This window comes from Trichomycterus rosablanca, chromosome 26 (assembly GCF_030014385.1).
Source record: "Trichomycterus rosablanca isolate fTriRos1 chromosome 26, fTriRos1.hap1, whole genome shotgun sequence".
In the NCBI taxonomy this organism is placed as follows: domain Eukaryota; kingdom Metazoa; phylum Chordata; class Actinopteri; order Siluriformes; family Trichomycteridae; genus Trichomycterus; species Trichomycterus rosablanca.
In genome coordinates this window covers 17,817,743-17,835,262 of record NC_086013.1, presented here as the reverse complement: position 1 = coordinate 17,835,262, position 17,520 = coordinate 17,817,743, and the positions used below count along the sequence as shown (strand labels likewise).

Here is a 17,520-nt window from a genome sequence, read left to right as displayed (position 1 = left end):
GGCCAAAAATATTTAGACGCCTGACCCTGAGCTTGTCGGATGTCCTGTTTGGACTACAAACGCTATTAAAACAGAGTGACCTCTGATCTTTACATCTAGAACAACAGCCGCTCCTCTGAGAAACTTCTCACAAGACTTTGAAGTCTGTGTGTGGGAATTTGTGCCCATTCAGTAAAAAGATGACAGCGTTTGTGCTGCTGGGCGCTGACCTGTTGGTTGATGTTCCAGTTCATCCCAAAGCTGTTTGGCGTCTTGTCCTGGGTGTGTTACTGCATTGTGCCCAGTGACTCTAGGGAAGTACCCACTGTGACCCTGACCAGAATAAAGCGGTGGTAAAAGATTATTTGAAATAAATATTTGGGATCAGAGCGGAGGGGGTGTGAAACGTCTCTGGCTGAACCAGACGTAAAGTGGCTGCTTCAGTCGACGTCGTAATGAGGGGTTCGAGATTCTCAGCAGTTTTGGGGGCGGCTTCACCCGTCACTCCAGGAGCAGGTGCCCTCAGCTTCAGCTTCAGCTTCGACCTCAGATGCTCTCAAAGCCTCGTAAAAGAACACATTTTATTTAATAGGGAGGATTAAGAAGCCAGAACGTGAATAAAGTAAACGCTTGGGTGGGTATCAGGGTATTACACACTTCCTGTGGGGGGGAGTTTGTGGGTTGAAGCTTTTTTTGGCGTTTTCCTCTCTTTTGTCCTCAGCGGACGAGACACAAGCGCCGACTGAGAGACGAACGAGGACAAAGGAGAGGAAAACACCACAAAAACTCTAAACCACAACACACACAGAGAGATAAAAACACGGACGTCTCACTCAACTCCTCCAGCAAACCTTTATTCTGCTGCTCACCTTCCACCACTTCATTCAAAACAAACCGCGTCCACATACTTATGCTTCTCCATCGTTTCATCATCTTCAGGTCAGTTAGAATGAAGCAGCTCCTCTAATTACAGTGTCTATCATTCTCATAACTGATTCACTGCCTACGCTTTTCAACAGCGTGTAAATCAGGTCTCTGCACCAATCAGGGAGAGGAATGTAAACAAACAGGCTGCTCTCACAGGTAAAGTGATGGAACTCTGACATGCATGTAGTTGCCAGCCACTTCTTTTCACTTGCCAGAGTCTCAGTTTTCCATCTTAGCCAGGAGAGGCTGTAACTGCAGCAGCAACGAGGATATGCATGTCTGTGTGGGTACTCGGCCAGGTCATTAGCACAGCAGACTTCCAAACTCGAGATTTTAGCAGAAGTGGGTTAGCACATTAAACCACTGCACCATGCAAGCGCCCGATAACTCATTCATTTTTTCATTTTCTTACATTTGAAGTTTCTATAAAACATTTAATTATAACATTACTTCTAATTTCTTAAAAATGTTCAAATAAATGTTCATGAATTGTCAAGTTCTTTTTATTTTATTACATTTATTATTTTATCTAGGTGCATTATTCATTAATAATAATAATAATAATGATGATAAAACTTAAAAGCTTAAACCTCCCTGCACTGTAGTTGTAATGTTGCTTTAATATTTATGGTACTTTGGCGCCACCTGGTGGATTCATTAACATGTTGCATATGGGGTAAAACGATAAATTTAAGGTTAAATAACACATTTAAAACAAAATTAACTTTGGGCATCGATTGTTTTCTTAAGAATAGAAGTAAACAGCATATTCTGCAGCAAACAATTAAAATTACTTTGCAGTTATTTGATAAACATAATACAATTACAACATAATACATAATACAATCTATATACTATATTTTGGTAATACTATATATTACCAAAAAAGTTGAGACAAAATGTTAAATCCTCTAATAATAAAAATTAAAAGCAGTGATTTGTTAGTCTGAGTTACTTTAAAACCAAATGACTAATTCTATTTTTCACGTTTTATTTTGTCCTGGTTTGGTTGAAGCTGTAACACAGTGAAGTGAGATTTAAGAGCAACAAAATGCAACTAACAGAGTTCCAAATTGACAAAAGACTGCCTGAAACGAGTAAAATGACAATGTTGAAAAGACAGAAGGTGAAGCAGTAAAATTAAATCCTTAATATAATAATAAACACTTTCATCACCTCGAACAGCGCATTAATGACCTTACAGGCCTAATTAACATTTAGCATCTTATTTAACACCAAGTTTTACACAGTAAATATTATAATAATATTTCATTATTAATAAGATTTGATTTACACACCCGCTCTGCAGAGGAAAATAAAAATCACAACATGAACACAAACTCCTTCAAAATAAAAGTCCTCTGATTCCACCAGCACAAAAGCTTCCAAACATTAAAATCTAAAGCATGAACGATCAGTATTCTGATTATTATTCATTTATTCATGCGGACACGGGGAGAACATGCAAACTCCACACAGAAAGGACCTTGGTCGCACAACAGGGGAAACCAAACCCTTGCTGTAAGAGACAGAGCTACCCACCGCACCACTGCACTCATTTATTTATTATCACAAACACAAGGCAGAACCATCCTGGACAGGGAGCAAATCTATTACCGAGCTTTTGCCATCCCACCTTCATAGTCAATCACGTCTGCGTGGACGCCCAGCTGGCTGATAGCACCACTTCATGAGAAGAGTCCAGGAACTCACAGAGCTGAAACACTTTTACACACGTGTTAGAAAACGTAATGAAAGGAGTCGAGGGTTAAAAGAAATCAGTTTATTATTGAACAACATGAATTTTTCAATAACAATCGATCGTCTGAATGTTCAGCTGCTGCAGAAGATTTAATACCTCGTTTAAAGCAAAACCAAATACGAGACGTCACGACTCTAATTCGGTTTCTGGATTTCTGCTGCACCTGTGATCCAAACTGGGAGGCACGTCGAGGCCTCCAGCGGGATTCGAGATCAAGCAAAGTAAACGTGTTCAATAAAATAGTCCAATTTTAGCAAGAAACCTCAAAAAACCACATTCATTAATGAACATTCAGAATACAGCCAAAAGTATTTGGACGCCTGACCATAAGCTTCCTGACCCGGTTCCGAAAACACATTATTAAAACAGAGTGACCCTCTGTGTGATCTTTTCATCTCTAAAGAGAAAGCTTCTCACAAGACTTTGAAGTGTGTCTGTGGGAATTTGTGCCTGTTTAGTCAAACGATTTTTTTTTACATTTTTATAAAGCTTGGTCATGCTGGAACAGGAAAGGGCCTTCCCTAAACTGTTACTGCAAAGTCAGAAGCATATTTCTTTTATATGACTGATTTATTACACCTGTTAGTAACTGATGTGGCTGAAACACATAAATTCAATAATCAGAAGCGGCGTCCCAATACTTTTGCTCGTATGTTTGTAGCTTTATAGACGTTTAAGTGAAGCTCAGAAATAATTACAGGTCAAAAATATACATACAGCAACGATTACTGAAGGGTGTACAAAGTTCTACAGCATTAGAAGCTGCTGGAACATGGGGGACACTGTCCACAGTCAAACAAGCTTTAATGATGCTGTGAGCTTAAATAAATTTGGTTACTATTCACAAATCAAAACACTGCAGGAGCGACTTTATCACTCATTAGTCTGTAACTCCTGGCAAAATAAAGCCTGCATGACTGTGGACGGTCACAGATGTTTCAGCAGCTTCTCATACCGGCTGCTTGTTGCTTTAACCTTGGCAGGCCTCAGTAGAGAACACTGTTCCATGTACTTTTTCAGTAAGTGCAGTCAAACTAGCCCTATTTATACGGGCACAGAGAAGCCGACAGCTTCACTCAGACATGTTGGTTGAAAATCATGAACATTAATCACTGAAATCCACAGACTGGCATGAAATGTGTAAATAAAAGAAACAATTCGATCGTGGGTCTGATCGCAAATCACACTCCCTGCGCCCCACCCGTGCCCCACCCGTGCCCCACTCGCACCTCAGGGGCAGCAAGCATCAGATTCAGACTCGTGTGGCATGATTGACTAGGCATGTGCCAAGATCACGGACCAGAAACAATACGCTGCAATACACTACAGTAGAGTGTTTCTATCTGATGGGAGTGTTCTCCTCCAGGATGATGTTGATGTCCTCCATCCACAGGACACACGGTCCAGTGTGGCCTCCAGTCACAAGGTGCAGAAATTTTGGAACAACGTGTTGGAGCTCCAGTGTGCAGAACCCACATCAGGACGTTCAGAAGCCACCTGGTGGATCGTGGGGTTACCAATGTTTTATTTACGACTTTTGTGTCTTTTTTTAAACACAATAAATGATCAACCTCAGAGTTTTAGGTTCTAATTATTAAGAAGAAAAGGTGTAAAGAACCCTCGAGAGTCCACGCGTTTTAGGTCCAAGTGTCCACGTTACAAAAATATCTGATCAGCACACTAGAACCTCTCACTACTAATCTGTCCTCACACGCAACACCACAAAACAAAGCAAAATCCTAATAACACCCCCAACACACACCTTCCCGTGGGTGATCTGAGATCAGAACGGCGTCCAGTGCTCACGTCATGAGTCTGTGTTCCACTGAAACACACAGCGACGGGCATCCGGTGCCAATCTGTGCCAACGTTCATCTGAGAAAATCACTTCTGGTTGGGGGGGGTCACTTTCGAGGAGCCGCGCCTTTGTGAAACAGGTAGATGGGGCGCTGAAACCCTGCAAGATAAAAAACAAACGAAGGACACACGGGTCATTTCATTCTATCGACCGCTCTGTCCCGGTCAGTGTCGCGGTGGGTCCGGTTCCCCTGGGATACGGGGCTTCATCCAGCACAGCCACATGCGCTGATGGAATTTCAAAAGAAGAAAGATGAAAGGGATTCGAGCACACTTACCTCTGGATGAGGAGCTGGAGGTGCCGAGGAGCTCGTAGCTGGAGAAGCCCACCTCGCCCGTGAGGAAGGAGGAGAACTGCTCCGGCTTCAGCTGGATATTGGAATAGTTCTTGTGGATGGTGTCCTGCAGGAAGAGAACCGAGAAGAACAAGATGAAACCCAATGCTGAAACCTCGACCAACCTGAAAGATCTGGTACCTCACGGCCTCACCAAAAAAAACGACTGTTTTTACCAGTACTGTCTGTAAACACGAACACGCCCTCAAGAACCACGCGCTGCTTCTTTTGCCTCATGCTGCAAGTGAGCACAGAGTGACGGAACCCTACAAGATAAGGACTACGACGTTGGGCGCCTACACACCGACACAATAGGTTAATGTCTGGCAGAGGAATATCTCATCACTGTTGCAATAGTGGCCTCTGCTGGCTGGATGAGGAACGGCACAGACTAAACTTCTCTTCATTATTACTGCTCATAAGTTCCTCCACTAATCACATTCCTCACTCGCTGTTTTACTACAATAAGTCACGGTAAGCTTTGTGCACCGCCGTCACACTTCATAGGAAATAACGGCACAGCGGCGCAGAAGCGGTTTTGCCACTTCTCATGTGAATGCGCCGGTACTGAACGGAATACGGTATTAAGAAGCGTCAGGAAACAATAAAGAAGTAAAACTAAAGTGCAGCTTTTATTGTATTTTTATTGATGTGTAACTGTTAGTAATTGTAATTCAGTGTGTTTATATTATATGTGTTATTTTCAGTGTTTAAGTGTCAAAAACAACCTCATTATTTTACATGAGACTGAAATATCTGCAGCTCTACGGGACCATGGACGCATTAACAGGTTCCCCAAACATCCTTATGGGGAAAAATACCTCGAAACTCAACGTCTTTAAAACTCAACACCACTCCCAGAACCGACTGATGTTGAGTCTCAACAGTACCGCTGTACTGTACTTTGTGCAGGTGAAAAGAAGTGGTTGGATACTACACCTGTTGGAGAAGGCATGTGTTAGGTACAGCGCTCTTTGGTCAGGGATATTGGAGATACAACTGGGGAATTGGATATGACTAGATTGTGGAGAAAAATTAGGGGAAAGATGCATAAACGAAATTTTACAGCGGGACCTGGTGTACCTGGATCTACCTAGATGACCAGATTGCTAAATGTTCATTGGTCTCGTTCAGATGACCGACCGCCCACTCCTCACATCACAGGTTTACAGCCTGACTGGCACTGTGCCATGTCGGATTGGCATGGAGTGAAAGACTTTTGATTTCTGACAGTGTGTGTGTGTGTGTGTGTACCGTGAGGGTCTTCCTCTTGCTGTAGGAGCTCCAGGGTTGGGGTTCGAGGATGAAGAGGCCCCCGGGTCTGAGATGGAGATAGACCCGGCGGAAGAAGCGCTTCAGGCCGGCGTCCCCCCAGTTCAGGTGAACCCACTTAGTGACGCTGAGACACAGAATCATGTCGAACTCCTCACGCTGGGTCTGCAGCAGCACGTCACTGTCCAGCACGTAGTTCCCCTGGGATTCAAACAGATCACACACTGAGGTTAGAAAAACAACATCTAGGTGCCCCCTAGTGGGCACGATCGGCGAGGCAGACCAAATCGGCCACTAGTCTGCTGGGTGGGAAGAGACGGGATTGAAAAGTGGGCGGGGTCTTCGAGGCTGTGTAAGGACCCTGGTTAGTATCCCGAGGCTCCTGTACAGAAGTGGAGGAACGTGGAGATCAGAGGGAGGGCGTGTCAGAAGAATATACCCTCCTCATACACCATCAGGGTCTCCAGCAGAGTAAGAGAAACTGGCTACGACTAAACCTCACCGACCACCCCGAATCCTTCCTACACCTGCCACCCGCTACACAGCTTCACCATCACCACTCCAAGGAAAGGACCTTCCCTAAACATGTCAATTCCTTTATATCACTGATTTATTACCTGTCAGCAACTGTTGTGGCTGAAACACACAAATTCAGTCATTAGAAGGGGCGTCCCAATACTTTTGACCTTGTTGTGTATGTGTGTTTGTACTGAATGTTGAGCAAATAAAAAAAAAACACTCACAGGAAGTGAAATAGCTAAAGAATCGTTTCACAGCATGTAGGTACTGCTCACACACACACACACACCACACACACACCACACACACACCACACACACACCACACACACACCACACACACACCACACACACACAGTATGAAAACAAACACTACCACAACATGTGAACAAGAAGAAGTGAAAGGATTTAATTGTAGATCAAACACACACACACACACACACACACTTATCATACCAGGCTAAGACGCTACTACAGCATCAGCTAACCACCTGGTCAGGTGTCCAAACAGGCAGAACTGGCTGAGCCTGAGGGAGAGAGGGAGGGAGGTTGACAGGGTTGCTACTGTGCTACTGTACAATTGTGACCTCTGCTGTCTGATCGAGGTGTTTATCTCTCTCTCTGGGTGAGCTGTCTTACACCAGTGAGCTGCGCCACCAGTGCATCACACATTAGGTAAGGTGACTCCTCACGTTCCTGACCCCTCATAATTCAGACCCCTCTTGTGTTCCCGAACCTTTGTGTTCCCAACATCTCATGTTCCCCTTCCCTCACGATCCTGGCCCCTAAAGATCCTGACCCCCTGTGTTCCAGAACCCTCATGTTCCCCACTCCTCGTGTTCTAAACCCCAAATGTTCTCGACCCTTCGTGTTCCCGAACCCTCATGATCCCCACCCCTTGTGTGTCCTTGCCACTGTCGCCCTCGGCTTGCTCAATAGGGGTTTTTGGTCTGTTGGTCCTGGATTCTGTAAAGCTGCTTTGAGACGATGTCTATTGTAAAAAGCGCTATATAAATAAATTTGACTTGACTTGTGTTCCCGACCCCTTGTGTTCCCCCTCTCCTCGTGTTCCCGACCCCTCGTGTTCCCGACCACTCGTGTTCCCGACCACTCGTGTTCCCCCTCTCCTCATGTTCCCGACCCCTCGTGTTCCCCCACTCCTCGTGTCCCCCCTCTCTTTATGTTCCCGACCCCTGGTGTTCCCGACCCCTGGTGTTCCCGACCCCTCGTGTTCCCCCTCTCCTCATGTTCCAGACCCCTCGTGTTCCCCCACTCCTCGTGTTCCCGACCCCTCGTGTTCCCGACCCCTCGTGTTCCCCCTCTCCTCATGTTCCCGACCCCTCGTGTTCCCCCACTCCTCGTGTTCCCGACCCCTCGTGTTCCCCCTCTCCTCGTGTTCCCCCTCTCCTCATGTTCCCGACCCCTCGTGTTCCCGACCCCTCGTGTTCCCCCTCTCCTCATGTTCCCCCTCTCCTCGTGTTTCCGACCGCTCGTGTCAGTTTTTGTCTTGAAGAACGTTTTTAACCCTTTGATGTTCACCTCGTTCTTACCTTCACAAAGGTGACGTTGGAGGGGAAGTTTCCAGGCGGGCGTGTAGGTGTGTCGGGTAAAGGAGGAGCAGCGATCGGTCCTCTGGAGATGAGCATCGAAACGGGGAATAAACAGCTCCCATTGGACGATGCCGATCCCTCCCCCTCTGCGCCTCCTCTCTTCCCCTCCGGCGCCTCTCGCTCTTCGGCCTCCGGCGTTTTCCCGTCGTGTTCCGGTTTCCTCGGCTCGCCCGCGTCACCCTCGTTTCTCTCTCGCCCGTCTCTCTTCTCCCCCCTGGTCTGTAGCGTGTGGATTTCGGACAGGTAATGCCGGATGTTCTGCCTCGCGGCGTGGATCAGCGAGCCGTCTATGTCCAGGCCAACGATGCGAGTCGGCCGCCAGTTCTTAGCGATGGTCAGGGTCAGGTGACCCGTGTTGCAGCCCAGATCTAGAACCTCTTTCCCTCTGAACCAATCAGGTTGGAGAACCCGTATCCTGGAATCTTCGCTGGCTCCGGGGTTCCTGTAGCCGTAGTACTGGTTGTAGTTTCCGTATTGGAACTTCTTCTTTTGGTTGTTTGGTTTTTGGCTGTTTTTTGGCTGCCCCCTGTTGTTGGGATGATGGTGTTGTCCAGAACCAGAACCAGAACCGAGATCTGTTGTTTTGTTTTTGTCCCAGCAGGGGGCTCCTGTGTTCTCCGACCTGCTGTTGCTGCGCCGTCGTTTGCGCTGCCGGTGCGTCGGAGCCGACTGCGTGCTGGATACGGTCGTGCTGTCCTTCTCCTCTCGGACCTCCTGCCTGGGGAGAACTTTGGGTTCTGGTTCCTCCTCCACAGGCGCTCCGGGGTCCAGGTCGCCCTCGTTATCGACCCGCTGCGTGTTCATTAAAGTCAGCGTGCTCTCCGGCTGAGACGCTAAACAAAGTCGAACCGACTCGGATTCTGATTGGTAGAGCTGGATGGGTGTCGGTTCGCATCCCTTGCTTGCTCCTGGAACATCTACATTTCCTGTTCCTCTACCAATCCCTCCTCTTCCACCCGCTCCTCCGTGATGGCGATTCCGGTGCCTCCTCCTCCCGCTTTTCACAGGGGTGAGAACGATCCCGGCGTCCCCCGCCGTGCACCCGTTCAGGTTCAGCGGGTCGGTGATGTCCCGTGGGATCAGGATCTCCACCGGATCTCTGCTTTTGGACGGCAGAGGAGAAGACTTGGGAGTCTCGGCGTTCAGCACCCGGTTCACCTCCTCGTCCAATAAGCTGTTGAGGTTCAGCGGGTCGAAGATGTTCCCGCCCATCAAGAAGTTGGTTGGCAGGACCGACTCGCTCTCCGAATTGGTGCGCCGACGGCGTTTGCCGAACACGGGGCTTTTCACGGTGCTGCTCATGGTGCTCCGACGTTTGTTCAGTCTCTGCTGGTGGGGTTTGGGTGGCTGGAGGCCGTTCTGGCTCTGTGATGGGACGTCAGATGGAGCTACTTCGTCCCCGCTGGGATCTGGTTTCATTGGGTTCGGTTCCTCCTCAGTGCCGTGTTCTCTAAGTGTATCTGGAGGATGGTGAAGATTTTCAGCGCGGGTTCCTGAAAGTTGGGAATGCTGTCGGGGTGAAGAAGCGCCCGCCGACGGGTCGCTGAGTAAAACTGAGGCTTTATCAGCAAACATTTCTATCATCTTCCAATCAGAGCAGGATCAGACATCGATCTGAAACAACAAGAGCACAAACAATCGTCTGACTGCAGCTGGTGACTTCTCAGTGCCCGTATACATAAGGATAGTAGGACTGCATCTATTGGACTGAGCCAAAAACATCATGACCAGCTAGAAGGTCAGGAATGTCATTCACAGCCACTTCTGAGCAACTTCAGGTCCTGAGATCATCTGTATGAAGCTACATGGAACAGTGGTCGCTTTGCCTAGGTTGAGAGGTTATTTGTAAGCATTGTCGGAATAAGAAGCAGGTCCAACACCAATTATAAACTAGCAGTTGCTGATTCAACAAGTATCACTGTCCACAGTCAAGCAAGCTTTACATCAACAAGGGCTTAAAATAAATGATCTCCTGCTCCAAAACGAGCACCTTTTTTCTGCAACTGTGTGAATCATTAAAACAACTTTTTACAGGCCAGAAAGTATTAAACTGTTGATTGAATCTATTTATTAGATTAATTTACACAACTATACTAAATGGCCTGTAGGGTAAGACGTTTGGTTAAAGCTTGCTTGGCTATGGCACTCGTGTATTTTTGTTTACTTGCTTTGTTTAGGTCAGTGGTCCCCAACCTTTTTTGCACCACAGACCGGTTTCATATAAGATATCATTTTAGGGACCGACGGGGACTGGAGGATTTACAATAAAATTATACAACGTGACTGAAATAGGTGCCAAACGCGTCAAGAGGAACAGACGGACGTTAAAAAAAACCCATCTTTTAAAGTGCGATTGTCAATAAAAGAGAAAAAAATCTATTATTTATTCTTTCTGTGCAACCCAGTAATAAATGGCCCGGTGGTTCTGACCAGTTTGGGTTCTCTTCCAGACCTTGGTAAAGAGACCACTGGTCCATGTACCTTGTGCTTGGTCTTGTGACCTTTACTATCTTAGGAATAGCTTGATAAAATCTAAACGTTTCCTAGACCTGTTTATATGGTCATTGAGACATTTTTGGACAAAGAAGTGTATTTTAATCAACCAGTCAGTTACAGAATCAATTCATCAAAAGGACGGTGGTAGCTCAGCGGTTAACATCTTGGGCTAGTAATCAGAAGGTCGCTGGTTCAAGCCCCACTGCTGCCAGGTTGCCACTGTTGGGCCCTTGAGCAAGGCCCTTAACCCTCAATTGCTTAGACTGTATACTGTAAGTCGCTTTAGATATAAATCTCTGCTAAATGCTGAAAATCTAAATGTAAACATTAAAATCTCAAGACTGCCATAAATTACAAGAGTGTTTAAAGTTTTAACCTTAACTGTTAATAAAACATAAAGCTAATAGTTTAATAAGACTATTTCATTAAGTATAAACACGTTTTAAGCATAAAATCTGATATTTATGGGTTAATAAGTTTCGGTTTACATCAAAGTGTCAAAACAAAAGCGTTGAGTTTACGTTACCTGCGTGACTCCGCCCACAATCTCCGTAACGTCCCCGTAAGCCCCGCCTCCTCATGAATAATTCATCACCCAGAGCTCAAGTCTGTTTAAAGCAGGAGAACATAATCAATCACATCAGAGACTCACAAACAGCGATTAAATCCTCTTCCTAACTCTCCTCCCTGCCTTCAGTTAGCTCAGCTACCCAGCTAGCACAGCTGCTAACGTCATACTAAAGATCCAAAACAGTTCATCAGACACACCCCTCACCAAATATCATCCGAATAATCATACACACACAACCGTGAGACTGTTTGAATCTGTGTGATGGTGCGTGAGGAGTTACAATGACAGCAATAATGAGCGCTTTTGTTTTATTTCACTCTGAACTAAGCTAACCCTAAACTTTCCTCTCAGCTGCAGACTCTACTGTGGCGAGCGAGGGGGTTTCTGAGCCTTATATAGTCTCTCAGCCTTCAAGCACGCTGACAAGCAGCCAACTTAGCCAATAGATAGCCGAGTTAGATTTCCACGGCCAATCAAATTAGTTGTAAGGCGGGACTAGCCTACTTTGCGTTACATATGAGTCCTAACAGATGCCCGAGCGAAAACGATACACAGATTAATCGAATGTTATGAACCGAGATGTGCACTTTATAATCATTCAAATGCATTATAAACACTGTATTATGTTATTTCGTAACAATGATGTTAAATCCGTTTGTTTTAGTTCTATTTTCACGCTTCCTTACAGGCAATATAAAGTCTAACGCTTGTACCTAGTAAACATGTGTTTTTGTCAGGTTTGATTAATAAACACGCTATTTAATCAAATGTCTCGTAATTTAACTCTTCAGGGTCTAAAACAAGTCAAGTATGACTTATAACTGACTTGTATCAGAAAGAAATTTGATAAATCATGACTATCTTCAGCCTTTAGGTATGTGGTTAACGGCTGAACCGCAAGGGCTTCTGGGAAATGTAGTTTTTCAAACACAAACACAGCGTGCACGGCTGTAGCTTGTATTCGGTTGCATTTTTCTTAAAGTGTGGTAAATATAATATACATTTAGCTTGAACAGTGTTACATTTGGTCGAGTTGCACACTAAAACATTGGACATTTGCAGAAATACACCCTGGACAGGGTCGCGATCCAATTCCCTCACTCACTTGCTCACACCTAGTGGCGACTTAGTGTTCCCAGTTCATCCTTCTGTGTGTTTGGGAAGGTTGGCGAGACTAAAGTTTGCTTGAAAGAACATACCAAACTCCTCAAAGACTCATGTTGCTATACTAGCAATAACGTTTAATGTTAATGAACTATTCCCAGTTAACATTACTAGCAATTAAAACATTATTTCCCACCATACAGAGTGAAATCAAGCATATTTAGACCCTGCAATTGCATAACAAATAAGAAAAGACCAATTCCAATGGCCAGCTCTTCACCCTGCTTAATGTAAAAACAAGAAAGAAAGTTTGATCTAATGTCAGCAGGTCCTAGACTTTTAACGGCGTGACTACACTGGTCTAAAGGCCGAGTGCTCTAATTAGATTCTAATATGAGATAAGCTATGCTATATTTATAAGACATCATACACCAGTCTACCAAAATAGATCCGAAACCCACCTCCCAAACAATAAACACCCTAAATATAGAACATGTAATCTAGATAGTATGAGCTGATCACTGTAGAGCTTTTGTGTTAGACGTTGTTTACTAGGAGAGATGAAGAGGTTTTCAGGCCCACTTTCTGATCGACTGTGCTGCTGCAAATAAGTTACACTGAATATATTCAGATCATTAAACAGTACATATACACAATAAAGAAATTTTAAAATGTTGATTTATGGCACTAAAACTAACTCTTTGGTCTACATGGTTTGGTCTACATGGATTAATATTCAGGCCTGTGTTCTGCATGATATTTTTGGTATTTGTACAAATAATTTTATACAGAAAAACTTGTTAGATTTTGATTATTTTATGACCAGATAAACTGACAAAAGCTCAAAGCTCTGCACAACATACTTTAAACAATCTGTGTTTTCTAATAATACTACTAAAGACACATTTTAATATGTAACAAAATTAGAGCTTTATTTGGTAAACATGTACAATTAAATTACAAGACTGTACACATATAGAAAATAAATATATTTACACTTTATATATAATATAGAGTAACAAAGAACAGGTAGGTAAAGTCAGAGAGGAAAGAGGAATGTCAACAGTATGAAAGAGTGAAAGGAAAAAATATATATATATGACATTCCATTAGATTTGGCACACAGCACCATGGACTGAGATGAAAGATCATAACCCCTTTAGTTTCATATTTAGTGTCTCTGCGAATTAGATTCTCTTATGTAAAGCTCAATCTCTCTCAATGACTGAGAGGGAAAAGTGTAGAAGCGCGACCTGGTGTTTCTCTTCTGTTTAATAATAAATAATCTAGAGATACAAAGAGTTCTTGTTTTCCCTGATCACCAGGGTCTCCAGACTGCGTTTGTCTGACAGGGGAACAGCTCTCGCCTCAGAATCTGCTGGGATGGACAGTGAGGGGTCTGAGGTTGCTGAGGAGCTTGAGTTGCTGATGCCGCCGGAGCTAAAACTGCAGGAGCAGACATTGTGAAAGATGAGGAGAACGAGGAGGACGATGATGAGGTGGAATCAGAGGAGAGTGGAGAGATGGATGGAGGAAAGGAGAAGTGGCAGGGCACGGTAAGGTAGGTGGGAGATGAGGAGTATGGAGGAGAGGAGCTGGAGTAGCACGGTGAGGGAGGAGGAGATAATGAATATGGAGGAGATGGATAGGGATGATGCAGGGCAAACGAGCCGGAATAGAGCCCATTGCTGAATGAAAATGGCTCAGGACTTGGGTGCAGGTTGGCTCTAACCCACTGGGGAGAGCTGGCTTGATTGTGACCTCTGACCTTGGAGATGGTGTCAGTATGTGAGTTCAGGTGTTGACGAAGGCCCTGGATGAAGTTCTCCCGCTGTGATGGATCCACACACTCGATGAAGCTGGCCAGACGAGAGACGCAGTCTTGGAAGCCGGCCGTGTAAAGCGGACTAGAGGGAGCTGGGGCGTGGAGATTCTGTGCATCGTGGAGGTTGATAAAGGGTACACGGGGTACGCCGGTGGTCTTGACAGTCGGGACAGGGTCACAAAGATCCCTGTTCAAATCTGCTGATAGGTGTGGGAGGAGGAGAAGATAAGAAGGGGAAAAGGAGGTAATAGATAAAGCAACCAAGATAAAAGAGGGGAAGATGAAGATTTTTATAGTGAAATAGAGATTAATAAGATATGATGAGTAAAAGGTTATAATGTTTTTTTTCATGCAGTTAAGAAAAAGAGATAAAAAATTAAGACAGAAAGTTCAGCAAAGAGGGAGATAAAAAAATAGTTCAAGCAAGAAAGTGGAAAGATTTGGGGAAGGAAATGTTTGAAGGTAAAACGGGGAAAAAACAGAGAGAAATACATTAAAATATGCAAATATATTTATATTTATTGTATAGAATCACACAGCGCATGATTGAATCAATAATGAAATTTTTATATACGTGTATGTGTGTATAATGCAGTATTAAAGGGTTGCACAATAAATGTAAACATAAGGATAATCAAGAGCTGGTGGAACACTTTTATTTGTCATATATAAAGATATACATGTAAGCTTAACAGAGCTGGGATGCAAACCCACAACTCACAAGGCATTGATTAAATACAGAAATGACATAGAATGTCGAATGTGGATAATAAATAAAAGATGTGGTATCATTTTAGATAAATGGGTGAAAGAAAGCTTACCGGTACTGTCTTTACTTGATTTTTTCCTGATGTACTCCACAGTCAGCTCCAGAATCTCAGCCTTTTCCAGTTTAGGGTTTTGTAGCCTCTACAGAGATCATAAAAATACAGTTCCTTTAGAATATATGGAATTTATATAGCCACTGGGTTGCAGGGGAGACAGGACAAATGTTTGGACCTATTAAAGATTAAATCTTAGAAGGGTCGCTTTTGGTTCCCTGTCAGTCATACCCAAATTAAGGGAACCCCTGCTGGTCCACACTTAAAAAACACTACTAATACTTATACTAATATCACTATATCGTACACACTAGTTAAATGTTATGATGTTACAAAAAAAAAGAAAAGCTTTTCAGATCTAGTGTTTTAATATTCTGGAACACTTCTGACATAATATGTTAATACAGCCAAAATAAAAAGCTTTTATTTGTCAAAACCATTTCGTTCCACCAACTGTAGGGTGTTAGATGCAACATGTTGATGGATTATTTTTGTATAAAAGTAAGAATGAATGTGTGTTAATACCGAGTCCAGGGTGTTATCCAGCAGCAGAGTTCTCAGCTCATCCAAACTCTGGTTGATTCTGTCTCTCCGTTTCTTCTCGATGACCGGCTTCAACACCTAAACATCATAAAACCCATCAGTACATTTTAAAACTGCTTTAAATGGTTTTCCATCGAACTTTAAAAAGTTTAATCTGGTATTCTGATCATTTCAGCACGTTTGGATTTGTGAACATTCAGACCTTATTTTTACACTAAAAACACCATCGTGTATTAACAGATTCTATCAAATAAATTGGTATTGACAATTTTATTTTTAGGCAAATATGTACTAGTCAATATTTATAAAGAAATGAATTGCAGCACATTATTGTCATGATATTAAAAATGAGACTTTCCCAAATTTCTCATAGATTTAAAGGAAACAGCATCTTACATTTACTGCAAATGAATGAGAATATTAGTAACATGGAACGTTTTATTTACTAAACAATAACAAACTAAATCTCCTCTTTTTTTAGAAACTGCTACCACATATTTGAATGAAATGCTGCATCTTTTTCCAGCATGATTTCTGAAAAGAATCAGACTGTAAATAAATGATGATTAAAACCATTTTTACTCACTCTTCTGGATGCTCTGCTTTTTGGATTTTTTGGAGTCCCCATGGTTAAAATCCTTTTCTCAGTCATGCAGAAATGTAAATCCTCTGGTGAATAAGCAGTGATCTGAGCTGGAGTTACTCTTGGTGCCCCTTTATAGGGAAGAACTGGCACCTTTTCATTGGGGCAAAGGTGTGAATGACACCTTCAGCCATTCGGTCCACAAACTCCAGATTAAGGGCTGCATGATGCTTCCAATCTGTGTGATGATTTGTTCCAAGATAAGAAACTATTAACCGATTAAATATTCACAAAGTGCTTCTGTACAGCTGAGCTGGAATCTTGTGGTCAAGTTTCTACAAGCATTATAATAATAGTGGACCAAAAATGTGATCGAAACGTTTTAGTAAAATGTATAGTGTAGAGTAAATAAATATGGAAAGAAACCCTTGGATATGGATGTGTGTTTCTATTTTAGTTTTCTTGTTTGCATGTTTACAATGTAAAAAACTTTCTGAACGTTTATCTGAAATACAACACTATTATTAACCTACAAAAACGATCTAAATAGACCAAACCTGTCATTTAAAAACACAAAAACAAACAGAAATCATTCATCTGTTTTATTGCTGATCTGTTCACAATTATGTTTTACGTTGCAATAATTTGCTTATGCCTTTATGGGCTGAATTGTACTGGTTTATTGCACAGACCCTAATTTAGCCTCATTTTGAATGGACTCTTTAACACCCCCTATACCAACACGCTCCACCCCAACACACACACACACACACACACACACACGCATACACTGTACACTTTGCACTGTAGTTTTTCTGTTTGTCCCTCATAGTAGCAACTAAAAGCTTTAGAGACCTTCTGGAAATTAATATGTGACCAAAGGTATGTGGACATTTGATCATTAGCTTGCTGGAAAACTTCAAAAACAAGGGTACCTATTTTGGGATAGCTTTTCACAAGATTTTAAAGTCTTTGGAAATTTGTGCCTGTTTAAATAAAATAGCATTTGTGTGATAAGGAACTGACAATGGACAACAGGCCTGGCACACAATCAGCGTTTCAGTTCATCCTAAAGGAGTTTAGTTGGGTTGAGGTCAGGTCTCTGTGCAGACTACTGGACTTCATCCATACCAAACTCACCAAACCATGACTGTTTGACCGTTTTGTGAAATAGAGAAATGTTCCAGCAGGAAATGGCCTTCACCACACCATGAATGCACTTAAATTTAATCAGTGCATTAGGAGAAGTGTCCACGTACATATTGTCATATGGTGAATATAATGCTTCACTTGCATAACCTGTTTTTTAATATTACA

General features: G+C 43.3%; 2 protein-coding genes across 3 annotated transcripts; both read right to left on the bottom strand.

Moving 5' to 3' along the window:
- Positions 1-2,674: 2,674 nt before the first annotated feature.
- On the bottom strand, positions 2,675-11,661 carry mepcea (methylphosphate capping enzyme a). The gene is made up of 5 exons (XM_062988325.1): positions 11,283-11,661; positions 8,201-9,874; positions 6,115-6,333; positions 4,804-4,927; positions 2,675-4,625 (listed from the first exon to the last, which is right to left on the bottom strand). The coding sequence occupies exons 2-5, from the start codon at positions 9,842-9,844 to the stop codon at positions 4,573-4,575; spliced, it is 2,040 nt and encodes a 679-aa protein (XP_062844395.1). The 5' UTR covers positions 9,845-9,874; positions 11,283-11,661; the 3' UTR covers positions 2,675-4,572.
- Positions 11,662-13,336: 1,675 nt separating this feature from the next.
- On the bottom strand, positions 13,337-16,441 carry her1 (hairy-related 1). Of its 2 annotated transcripts, none has more exons than XM_062988329.1 (4): positions 16,207-16,441; positions 15,603-15,698; positions 15,078-15,165; positions 13,337-14,456 (listed from the first exon to the last, which is right to left on the bottom strand). In XM_062988329.1, exons 1-4 carry the CDS (start codon positions 16,270-16,272, stop codon positions 13,750-13,752), a joined length of 957 nt encoding a protein of 318 aa, XP_062844399.1. In that variant the 5' UTR covers positions 16,273-16,441; the 3' UTR covers positions 13,337-13,749. The 2 variants fall into 2 exon arrangements, with proteins under 2 accessions (XP_062844399.1, XP_062844400.1); XM_062988330.1 differs by having other exon boundaries at positions 13,337-14,453.
- Between the last annotated feature and the right edge of the window lie 1,079 nt (positions 16,442-17,520).

Bases quoted from the DNA above. Each gene is read 5' to 3' on its own strand.
- her1 (XM_062988329.1), bottom strand. From the start codon at position 16,272: ATGACTGAGAAAAGGATTTTAACCATGGGGACTCCAAAAAATCCAAAA. The intron at 15,166-15,602 runs GTATTAACACAC...TGATCTCTGTAG, and splicing joins TGGATAACACCCTGGACTCG to AGGCTACAAAACCCTAAACT. The intron at 14,457-15,077 runs GTAAGCTTTCTT...CACACCTATCAG, and splicing joins ATCAAGTAAAGACAGTACCG to CAGATTTGAACAGGGATCTT.
- mepcea (XM_062988325.1), bottom strand. From the start codon at position 9,844: ATGATAGAAATGTTTGCTGATAAAGCCTCAGTTTTACTCAGCGACCCG. The intron at 4,928-6,114 runs GTACACACACAC...CTCTTCCTGCAG, and splicing joins GCAAGAGGAAGACCCTCACG to GACACCATCCACAAGAACTA. The intron at 4,626-4,803 runs GTAAGTGTGCTC...TTTATCTTGCAG, and splicing joins CTCCAGCTCCTCATCCAGAG to GGTTTCAGCGCCCCATCTAC.